The sequence below is a fragment of the Ursus maritimus genome, unplaced genomic scaffold, assembly GCF_017311325.1.
Source record: "Ursus maritimus isolate PB19 unplaced genomic scaffold, ASM1731132v1 scaffold_28, whole genome shotgun sequence".
NCBI classification, from domain to species: domain Eukaryota; kingdom Metazoa; phylum Chordata; class Mammalia; order Carnivora; family Ursidae; genus Ursus; species Ursus maritimus.
The window spans coordinates 34,485,079-34,497,199 of record NW_024425341.1 but is presented as its reverse complement, the minus strand read 5'-3'; the positions used below and the strand labels follow the sequence as shown (position 1 = coordinate 34,497,199).

Here is a 12,121-nt window from a genome sequence, read left to right as displayed (position 1 = left end):
AACAGGGGAAGCCGCCAGGAAAGGGAAGGGAGGAAATCGCACGCCATTCTGCAGTTAAGGCTGTGCGCGGAGTGTAACGCGTCCAGCCCCTGCCCGGAGATGGTGAGCTGCTCCCATAAGCAGCCGGTTCCTTGTTACTTTTTAAAATCAGTAAGAACAGGTGTTTGACTGGAGCGACTTGTCACCTTACCAAAAACGAACGCATTCACCTACGATCAGACAAAGCCCCAGTTATCTTCAGGCCGAGGTTCTCACGGCTGTATGTATTTGTGGACTTCGGACTGGAATTTGTAAATCAGGTATAATCAGGCTTCGTCTCCCTTCCATCCATCCCTTTGTCATGGGGCACATGTGTCCTGTGGGGTCATAGCTGGTGAAGTCGTTAGTAACAGAACGTTCTACCTGGTGCTGCGGGAATCACTGCCGGGACCTGGCGAGGGAAGCGACACCTCCAGTTAGCTGACAACGCTAAATTGGGATGTGTTGTGATCACCACCATAGACAGAGAACAAAAATGGTATCACAGGTTAGAAATGCAGTAAGAAAAAACATTCCCATGGAAAAATACAAGCTACAGCGGGAGAAGGGGGGACAGGGATGATGGAAATTCAGGAAACGGAGAGTCAGGGAAATAGTGTGATTTGGAAAGCGAGGGAGTGATTTATGGGGTGAGATGGGACGGGTGTGCAATGCGATATGACAGCTAAATAAGCAAAGGGGACTTCAGGCCCCGCAGGCATCACCGCCCTACTGCGCGGGGCCAGAGCGCCTCGCCCCACAGCCAGCGGCGTCTGGTGACCCCCGTAGCCATTTATTGAGCATCTGGTATGTGCCGGGCACGTCGCGCACAGTCATGTCCTCCTCCAGAAACGGGGAGGCGGGTATCATCATATCCAGCAGGGAAACCGAAGCTCCGAGAAGTAGCTTGCCCAGGATCCGAACCAGCTTGCAGAACCAGAAAGCAACAAACTGGAATCCAATTTTAAAACCTTTTTTCTAGACTCTTGAGAACTGGCTGCTACTCGGTGAGTCAAGAGGCAAGGGACAGGCAGGAGCCCCGCAGTGACCTCCACCCATGGGGCACGAGGTGCACGAGGACCGGGAGACAGCCCATCTGGGTTCCAATCCCCGCCCTGCCTCTCCACTGCTGTGTGGCTTTCAGAGTGTCCCTTAACCTCTCTGGGCCCTAGTTCCTTCCACCGTGCAGTGGGAAGAACGTCATGCACACCGGGATGTGGTGCCGGTGAAGCGAATGTTGGCGCAGGCTCTTGGCGAACTGAACCGATGGTACTGTTACGTGTCGGAGGAGCCGACCTGTCGATGGCCGGCACTGTGGCTTCCCTGCCTCGGTCACGGCCAGGCGCTTCTACTTCCTGCATCTGAAATGTTCGTGGTCTCAGACCCTGCTCAGCAGAGGGGCCTGGAACGTCAGGCACGGATGGTCCGTCTGCGGGGAAGGGCTGGGGATGTGAGCCAGCTGGCTGTGGCCTCCTCAGGACACGGCTGTCGCACGGCATCTGCCGTCTAAGGAAATTGAGTTCTGAGGGAGAGAGGGTGACGGGGAAGAGATGGTTCTGGAGCCCATCCCAAGTGAAGACTGCTGGAGGAAACGAAGGTGTAAAAGGCCTGGGTAAGAGGAACGGCCATGCCATCTGCAGGCGTTCGACTAAAGGAGAGGAGGGGACTAGTTTATTCCAAGTTGCTCCTGAGGGGGGAGCTCGAGAAAAGGAAAGATGGGGTGGGATGTGGGGGTAGAAAGGCCTCTGGGCTTCGACGGCTTTGCTAGAACAACAAGGTGATTAGATGAGACAGTTTTCCAACAACTCTCTGACCCGCGCTAGTGTCCGGCTTGGCTACAGACCAGAGGGTTCTCACCACCCTTTGCAGGTTCTGATAACTGACCGGAATGGACCAGAGAGCCCAGAAATGGGCTCTAACTGTGATTAGTTTCCTTACAGAGGCTACAACTCAGGAAGAGCCCAGTGGAAGGGACGCTTTCTGTAGAGCAAAGGACGGTGGGTGAGGGACACAGAGCAGCCAGGCCGTCTTTGGGGTCACCGCCCTCCCAGCATATTGGTTTGTTCATTGATCCAGAAGCTCCCTGATGCACGTTGCTCCAGGGTTTTTGTATGGGTTTCACTGCATAGGCACGGGTGCCTCCGTCGTTGGCCACGAGACTGAATGTAGTCTTAGAAGTCAGGGGACGTCTCCGTCACGTGGCTGGTCCCTCCAGTGACCTAAAGCTACCCAGTCCCCAGCCCCAGTCAGCCATCTCATTAACAGACCCTCAGCTATGGGAGATATGGGGTCGTTATGAATAACAAAAAACACCCCTATCACTCCGAAATTCCAAGGGTTATAGGAGCTGGGGACCAGGAACCCGGGACAAAGGCCAAATATACTTTTCACTCTACCATAGATACCCTTTAACATCCCTTCTCTCTAACATCTACAGCGGTGTTCAGACTGATTACAGGTACAGTTCTGCTCAGCTAAGGAGATACCTTCATAACTAGAGCTCTCTGGCAATTTCAGGGGCTGCCTGCAAAGGTCTGTGCTTCCTGGAGTAGGACGCGATCCAGCTGAGGTTGGATGACCCCAGTGGAGAACGCTGAGAAGGAAACCCCCACGCTGGGTGGTAGTTTGGGCCAGATGCTCACTCATCACGACGGTTGGGACACGGTGTAATGTAACTGCCTCGCTTGCTTTCAGAATCGAGACACACTTCCTTTTTGGATGAACAGTACCGGCAGGAGGGAAGGCTGGCAGCACGGTTGGCACGGCTATGACAACGAGCTCATGGACATGAGGGGCATCTTCCTGGCCTTCGGACCCGGTAGGCAAGACATGACCGTATGCTTTGTCCTCCGTTCCCAAGGCAGTGTCTCCAGAGGGGCTGACAGCACTAGTAAAGGCCGAAGTGATCTCTTTATGGATGCCCTTTATGAGCAAGGCTGAGCAAACCCAGCTGGTCTCCATGAAACATCTTTTGCTGGCTTGCTTTCAAATGCTGCTTAGGTTTGGCAAATGTGGCCAAATACTTTTCCTTGTAAATTTTAAATCTTGAGTGCAGTGAAGAAAATGTATTCCACATGTTTGTGATTCATTTTTTACTTAATTCATCAAAATGTTATTTCACAGCTATCCGATGTCCAGGAGAGCTTATCAGACACCAGGTTGCTGACGGCTGTGGGTCTCGGAGTTGACGTGATCACTTCACAGGGTCTGACTCTCCCGCAGCTCCTCCCTGCCTAGAGTACCCACCCCTGTGGGGTCCTTCGGTTTAGGGCCCGACCAGAAGCTGGGATGTGCTCAAGGCCAGGCTAGGAAATGACCTTGAGACTGACTTTGAGAATGAGCCAGAAGGCCAAGGGATGTCTTGGATGAAAGCAAATCTACTCTGCCTTCCTTGACCAGATAAATTTCTAAGGCTGGAATAGAGGGGGGATGGAGAGGGTCTATTTGGTCATTTGCTTTAACTGACAGAGTACTGTAAATTCACATTGTGGAAAAGTTTATCAAACACTCTGGAGATGATTCTATGACCCAAACACCCCTTTCTTGCTTAAGAAGAAAAAAAAAAGCAGAGGCAGGAGAGGCATTGAACGGCAGCCATCAACCATCAGTTGACTGGCTCGTTAGCTAGTCTTCTCTCTTACTACTGTCCACTCTCCTTAAACTTACCCTGACATCATATTCCAAGTGCTGTTTTCTGGATCTAGATCAGAATGTTCCAGCCCACGACAGTCCGTGCTTCCCTTTCATAGTATAGGTTAGAAGCCATGCCGAGAAGGTCTGCTCTTCGTCTTGAGGCAGCAAGACAAAGATCTCTGTCAACGCCTCTCATTCCATCTGCCTTGGGTCACTCTACTTACCACAAAACAGCTGCCGAGAACAACTAGGTGTCCATTTCTGCATGCTCCTTGGGAGCCCCTGGCCGCCTGAGCACAGGGAACACACCGGTCCAGGTCCTTTCCCATAGGTGATCCAAGTTGCCAGGTCCGGAAGTAGGCGTGAGTACCAGGAGCAGCAAACACTGACAGAGTGCTCCCTGGGTCCCCAACACCGGCCTAAGACAGTTCAGAGGATGGCCAAGCACACTGCCATCAAGCAGTGGTAGTTATCGGGTGCTGCCTGTCAGCCGAGCCTCAGGGCAGATATAAGCTCTTCTACTAAATTCAACATTAATTCTCCAAAGAGCTCAAAAACATAATGAATGAGGGATGGCGCCCTAAGGACTTTGTTGAGGTCAACCGTGTTCGATAGATTAGGTTGGAGACATTCCAGGGCTGCGGGCTTTATATGCGAGAACATTAAACATCAGGGCTTTCATTCAAAAGCATCACCTCCTCCTTCCTTAGAAAAGAGAAATAAGACCATGAGTGCAAAACAGTTGTCAGTGGAAGGAGTGTTTATAAACAAGAGTCTCAGGCATATTTTAAAGTGGAAGCAAATCTAGCTTCAAACCAAAATTTTAAAAACAAAGTACCCAAAGCTACATTAGCTTAAATTCAGAGGGGAGAGTTTGTTGATCAACAAAAGCCTCCGTCATATGCTCCTTTAAAACTAAAAGCCTAAGCCTTTTATAGACAGATAGATGACCCCTGATGAAAATGGACTGGGCCAATTGCAAAAACGTTTCCAGGCAGATACTGCCTTGAGAGTCTCCCGCAAACCATCACGTTTCTGGCTCCAATTCTCATGAAAAATTGAACAGCTTTACACACTGACTGTTTACTCAGAAGAAAATTTAAGAGTGAGGCCTTTAATAGCAATCTAGCTGCACTTTGAGATAAAGGTACGTCCCCCCCCCATTAATTATATGCGCTTCTCGCTTAGGGAGGAAGCTGGGCGTCATTGCAGCCGCCCAGATACAGCGTTAGAAGTCAGTAAGTCTGGTCCAGCAGGAAGAAAAGGAAATAATTCTGGAAGATAGCCTCTCTCTGCTTAATCCCAGTTTCTAATTTGAACAACCTAATCTTGCCCTGGAGAACTCCCCATTTCAAGATAAGCCAGCAGGAGTGTGATTCAGTGAGCTGCCTGTGAGCTAGTGGGCCTCACCCGGAAAGCAGCCCAAGGTGGCCAGGCATGGCGTGGGGCAGCAGAACCTTCTCTCTTTAGGAAAAACAGTTTCAGTGTCCACAAAATTTAAATTCATGGAAATAACCTGGATTCCCAATCCAGGTTCAAAATGGCACCTTGAGTTAGCACAGCTTGGCCAGGTCCTCCCCAACTGGATCTGTTATTGTTCTGCTGTTCAGGAATTTTCTGGAAGCTCTCATTCTAGCCTGGATCCTCTATTCATTGGGCCCAAAGTCCCAGCACTGCAGCACAGGAAGTCATGAACCAGATAGAGTGGGAGGGAAAACCCAGTTCTCCTTCCTGCTTACGTACATAGGATTTAATTTTGTACTTTTAATGTAAAATCTTTTTTCTTCTCTTTTTTTTTCTTTCTTTTCTTTCTTTTTTTTTTTTTTTTGTCAGTAGAGCTTGATCTCGGTTTTTCTTGCTGAGTGTTAAAGACATGGGCATTTGGAAGGCTGGGGAAGGACATGTTGGGTTTACTGTTGTCCGCCACCCACACACCCTCCCCACCCACACGCGTGACAAGGACACGGCCACCGTGTAGTGGGGCAGTGCGGTCGTCATGTCCAGGTCCGTGGCAAGTCGGAAGGAGACAGGAGTTGCTGCCACATCACTGGGACAACCTTTCCATCGATTTCGCAAACCGCGGCTGACTCTTCTCTGGGGAGGTCTGACCGCCCTCCTCACCTACTTGTAATGACCCTGACATTAAGAGGGGCTGGGACTCTGGGGCAGTCCGGAATCTCCTCTCCAGGGAGGCTCTGGATGTCGACTAGCTTTTACCAGGAGGTGATGCCGCCTTATCCCTTATCCTTCCTGCCCCAACAGTGAATTGAATCCTCCAAATAATTTATAGGGTGAATAGTTTCACTCCATAATTCGCCCTTGCCGGCTGTTTATTCTACGCGCCTATCACTAAGAATAGTTACCGTTTATCGAGCGGTGCAGTGCGCCTGGAACGACGGTTTGGGGACCACTTCCATGTGCGTTTCCCGAGCTTATCCAGCTACTGAGTGGCTGTGGGCTGGTTGTAGAGCCTATGAACTTCTTATGCTAAAGTCAACATTACTTCTCCAAAGTGAGCAAAACCCATCACTTGGGAAGTTGGCCTGGATCTAACATACTCCGTGGGAGAGTTTTCGGAATGGAATTTCTTTCCGTGTTTGTAATTTCAGGGTTGACATAAGAGCAGGGTTTGGTGTTGCCCCTTCTAGACTCTGTGGCCATTGGTGTTTGTTTGCTTTTTAAATAAAGTACGTGTGATCATTTTAGCAAAGCTATTATACAGGATTATTTTCTAAGGTAGAAAACTTGGCCCTACGGCCCCCAAACCAGGCATTTCCTCTCAAAGTCTTACCTGGACTAAAAGCACAAACAGAGGCCTTTATGGATGGATAAAATCTCCTTCTTGAATTCAAGCTCAGCGGAGCTCTGGTTTGGGACCCCGAAGGGAAACTGCTAAGTACACTACTCACCTCTTACCCTCCGTCTCTGCACGGACAAGTACTTGGCATTCAGCCGCTTCTCTGCCTCCTGCGGAGAAGGAGAAGGAGAAGGTGCACTCCTGATAGAAATCCTCCGTACCCGCTAGGCTGTGGACGGCTAGCCCTGCCCTCTCCATGCCTGCGTCCACGCTGGGGTTCGGTGCGGCCTCTGGGCGGAAGCCAGCACCGCACTCTTCTCCACTGGAGCTCTCAGAGCCTTCCTCTGGGTCCCTAACCCCAGTGCCAGTCCGCTTGTGTTCTATCTGGCTAAGTTATTTCATCTGCCAGTGAGAGGCTCCCAAGGAATGTTCAGTTGAGTCTCCAAACATACTTCAGAAACCACTGCTGTTGCTTCCGAGTTAGCCAGCACTGAGCAAACTGCACAGGTCACATTTCATGAAGCCCCGAGACCTCGATGTGGCAGGAAAAGGAAGAAACATTCATGAGTGGCTCTGAGGCCCCCCTGGCCAACCAGCTGCTGCTACATAGATGTTCTGGAGGATAAATGTATGTCATTGGGTTTGGGGGGCTCAACAAGACAGTCAACCTTCTGTGACCACATCTGCTCTCCAGGGCTCTGCAGAAATGAGCAGCAAAATTGGAGATGCCCTTCTGCCTTTCCAGGATAGCTCTGTTGTCAGGAAGGGACCACAGTTATGCACAAGGATGGTCTGCTGATTTGTCTTTTTTTTAAGATTTTATTTATTTGAGAGGAGAGAGGGAGAGAGAGAAAGCATGAAGGAAGGGGGGCAGAGGGAGAGGGAAGAGCAGATTCCTCGCCAAGCAACGAGCCCAAAATGGGGCTAGGACCCTGAGATCATGACCTGAGCTAAAAGCAGATGCTTAACTGAGTGAGCCTCCCAGGCGCCCCCCTGATTCGTCTTTTTAAAGAAACTCCTCTCCATGAGCCATAGAAAGCAACTTCCTTTTGTAAGCGACACCCTTTCCAGATACCCTTCCAAGTTCACCATGAACTGGCCACGCCCCATTGACAGAGCTGATTTCCGGTCCCAAAGCTGCCTGGAGCCTGAGTATCATTCTCTGTGTTGTGACTCGGCCCCTTTCTGCCCGCGGAATGGTTGTGACAACTTGTTTGCTTGCCTTTCCCTTTCAGATTTCAAATCCGACTTCAGAGCTGCTCCAATCAGATCCGTGGATGTCTACAATGTCATGTGCAACGTGACGGGCATCGCTCCCCTGCCCAACAACGGGTCCTGGTCCAGGGTGCTGTGCATGCTGAAGGGCCAGGCCAGCTCGGCTCCGTCTGTCCGACCGAGCAGCTGTGTTCTGGTCTCGATTCTCCTCCTACTGTTTGTATAGACGCTGCTATTGTTGTCCCCAAACACTCAGCCGAGTGTGCCTCCACGGTGGGATGGTTTTCATTTTCTGTTCGAATAATAGCTTCATTAACACAATCAAGGCCACAAAAATTGTAAATATACTGTTCTTGGATGATTCCATACATAAAAGTCCTTACTTCTTTAAAAAAACAAAAAACAAAACGAAAAGAAAAAAAAACAGTAAAAACCCCAAGCTTTGTTTCTTCTGGAGGTAAGGAAAACCCTAGCTTTTCCTTGGTTCAACTAGATGTCATTTTCTGCATTGTTTCCCTGCAGTTACCCAGATGAACGGTCTGAGTAGGGGCCTACCCCTGGGCCAACAGACCTTGCGTAGATACCGCGTGGAGTCCTGGGCCCCTCTCTGCACCGCCTTGCACGGAGCAGGCCCTTGTCTGTGCCTGGTCCACACCCAGGAGCCATCCTTGGGGTCTACGGCCATAATCCTGTACTATCCAGGGTTATGGACAGTATTACAATCCTCATATCCCAGAAGAAAGAAATCCACATAAAAGCAATAGCTGTCTTCTGTTTCTGGCCCAGCCCATGGAGGGTTTTTTTTTCATTTTATACCAAGTCCTAGAAAGGGCCTATCTTAGCTTTGATCACCAATCAAAAGTACTAAGGATTGAACTCACAGAACAAGGTGAAAGATGTGGGCGCCCTCCCAAGGTCTTGAGCGCACGAACATGCCTTGCTTGCCTCGAGGAGCAGAAAAGCTTCCAGCAGACGGGGCTTCTGTGAGACTCAGCAGAGTCCGTCACAACACGGAGCCCTGCACACGGTGGGCCCTGCGTGTGTGCGTGCACTAATGGATTCCCCGCCCTGTGTGAATCCCGAGTGTAGGCTATAACGATATAGTGATACAGTCATTACACATCTTACGGATGCCTCGTGGACGTGTTTGTAGCAACCTCAGATCACGGCTTGGAATGTGGCACATTAAGCCTGAGTTCTATGCACCGGTAGTCTTGGAGCAAGGCTTGTGGAATAACACCAGCCAAGTGTGTCCTGAAGGACCCAGAATCCCAAGGAAAATGGTGGGGGTGGCGGTGGGGAATGGAGAGAACACGATGGAACCGAATCCCAGTCACTAACCAATTAGCCATTTGATTAGGCAACAGTTTGGTCGAAGTGCCACCTCAGGGACCTCAGATCTTTGGTAACCCCTCAGAAGAGCCACTGAGCCTGAACTGAAATGTGTTCAGTTTAGTCACCCAGATTTGCTGTAGGAAATCTTGTGAAACAAGGGATGACTGCATGTTCAAACGATCGGAATCACACAGACAGATCACTGCATTAACCGTGACTCTGCACTAAATGGGGCACATCTGCAAAATGGACTTTTGCCAGGAAGGGACAGCACATCAGGTCTCCTCAGGATGCTGAGGCCCTTGTGCAGTGTTTGCCTTGAGAAACGAGCAGCAACACTCACCCTGATTCGAGAAGGCTGGGAGCATCTCTGCACCTTGAATCGTGAAAGCAAAAAGATCACTACTTAAAAAAATACATATACCAAACCTGTCATCACAAAAGACTTCTAAGGGTTTATGTAATGTGTTTTAAAAGTGCCAGCAAACCACCGAATCATTTAAAAAGAAGGCAAATCGGCTTTTGTTATTTGGCCGAAAGCAAACTGGTGCTCTCACGACATTGGGCAATGGCTGTTGAAACAGGCATCCATTGTTCAAAGTGTCCTTTCTCCCGAAAGGATGGTGATCTAATGAATTCAGTGGAGCCCACCTTCATTCCTTGTGAAGGGTCGCTAAAGATACCAAAGTGGTTCAGTGAAACGGGGATCGTCACGGTCAAGAGACTACAGACACGCACACGGTCCTACATTTGTCTCTCCTGCTCTGTTCGACCACTTTCCCCTCACTCAGCCTTCAAAACTTCAAGGTACGTAATAAAATCTCAGATATTTGTCGGACAGAGTGGAGCTAATAAATAATCGTAAATAGATGAATGAGAGTAAGATACTTTTGGAATCCTGAATATTGGTAAATAATAAAGAAAATTCAGACACCAAATGGAGAAAAAAATTTTCCTAAAATAATGCACATGTTTAAGTGGCTTAATTATTTGGCTAGAACTTTTTTCCCTTTGATTTTTGAAGTTACATTACTTTCCCCAGTAAAATTCTTTTCCAAATGTGTTCTGTTCCTTTGGAGTAAACTCTCATACATATGGACACCTTTTCTCCTCGATTATTTTGCTACTTCACTGCTAATTCCAGGGGGAAGATAATTGGATTGACCTGCAAATACTGACCATAAACCAAAGGAATGAACCTTAGATTAAAGATGAGATGAATGGCCACTTTCCCTGCCCAATGTTTAATCTCCAGAACCCAATTAAGTTCTGAAGACCTAAGCATAAATTAGAACAGGCCCCGGGAATTCTTTCTAGCCTCGAAGAGTCCTGATTATAGAGTCCCAACTCTCTACTTTTAAAGAGAACTTGGGAACCACATCCATCTGAGTTCAGTCACTGACAGCCATTTGCAAACTTCCTGGGACTGTAAGCATCATCTAGACTGCTTCCAGACGCGTCGGTTTGGAGGATCTGGGGGGGACCTCAGACAGTACTTGTAGGTTTGCGTTTGCTCTACGGACAGAGAGGTTCTGCTTAGACCTTGGTAGACCTGAGTCTTCTGACAGCAATTCCATAATCCGCCAGTTTCTTCAGAGGCCATTGGACTGGCATCGACTACTGGTCCCAGCTGGGTCAAGCTTCCAGCCCTGTCTACACCAAGGCAGATCTGCAAGCCCCAGGGATGGAGAGAGGCACCCAAAGGAGCAAACTTGGCTTCTCTACACCCCATTCCCCTGAGTCTAGGATTCCCAAGAGTCCTATCAAACAAACTCATTGTTGAAGACATAGGCCTATTTAATGGATTTTCTAAGAAAAAGTGTTTTTTGCATTTCTGTAAATATCAAAAGATTTCCAAATGTGATTGTGTGTTTAATCTTTTTAAACAATTGGTGATAGACCAAAGTCAGCTCTTGTAAACTACTGGCTAGGAGAAGGGGAGGTGGTAGCCTTGGCAGACTGGCTCTGAAACACGTGAAACGCGGTCTCAGGTACACGCTGTGAAGAGCATGCTATGTGTGTTGCTTGGAAATCACAGAGTAGCACCTAGCACAGCACCTCAGATGTTCAGTAAACGTTCCGCAAATGAGTGTTGAATGGAAAAAAGAATAAATCTCATTAAGGAGACCTGCTCACACTTCAGATATTCCCTTTGTCTATAGTTCCACAAATTAAAAGAATGATTCATTTTTGGCTTGCTATCTTTTCTTATCACCCAACTGATGATATAATTATACTTCATTCCATGGATTAAACATAGTCCGTTCCAGGCTTATGGATTTGATGATGGATGGATGGAAGGGAGGGAGGGAGATTAATTTTGAATATACTAAGCATAATATACTTTTAGAATAACAGCTTTATCAAAATTTAATTCATATACCATATAATTCATCCACTTAAAGTGTACAATTCAATGGCTTGAGTCGAGTCACAGAATTGTGCAGCCATCACCACAATCAATTTTGAGAACGTTTTTATCACCCCCAAAAACTCTATATCCACATTAGTGGCTCAGTCCCCATTTCCTGCCCACCATCCCCCTGCACCTGTCTCGGGCCACCACTAAATTACATTTTGTCTCTACAGGTTTGGCCTATTCGAGGTATTTCATTAAAATGGAATAACAATATGTTGTCTTTTGTGGCTGTCTTCTTTCACTCGGCATAATGTTTTCAATGTTTTAACATGAATCAATATACAATATCAATCATTCTTTTTATTCCCAAATAATACTCCATTGTATGGAGTGGCTACTCTTTATTTATCCATTATTAAGTTGATGGGCATTTGTTTATTTTCTCACTTTTGGGATAGTCTGAATATTGGCACTCTGAACATCCATGTATGAATTTTTGTGGACATAAGTCTGCATTTGTTTGGGGAACATACCTGGAGTTGAACTGTGGGGTCATACGCTAACTCTACATTAAACTGTTGAGGAACTACCAGACCATTTTCCAAACTGGCTGCACCATTGTGCGTTCCCACCGGAAGCGTAAGAGGGTGCAAGTTTCTCCACACCTTCACCAACATTCGAATCATGTCTTTCTTTTTTTATTATAGCCATCCTAGCAGACACGATGTGAGAGCTCATTGTGGTTCTGATTGGCATTTCTCTCA

The 12,121-nt window shown here is 48.0% G+C and overlaps 1 protein-coding gene across 1 annotated transcript in view; it reads left to right on the top strand.

Moving 5' to 3' along the window:
- ENPP6 (ectonucleotide pyrophosphatase/phosphodiesterase 6) overlaps nucleotides 1-11,621 on the top strand; it is a 110,471-nt gene extending 98,850 nt beyond the window's left edge. The window contains exons 7-8 of the mRNA XM_008710495.2: nucleotides 2,713-2,836; nucleotides 7,684-11,621. Of these exons, the coding sequence (XP_008708717.1) occupies nucleotides 2,713-2,836; nucleotides 7,684-7,889 (330 nt within the window). The 3' untranslated portion in view covers nucleotides 7,890-11,621. The remainder of the gene's footprint in view (nucleotides 1-2,712; nucleotides 2,837-7,683) is intronic.
- The last annotated feature ends 500 nt before the right edge of the window (nucleotides 11,622-12,121 follow it).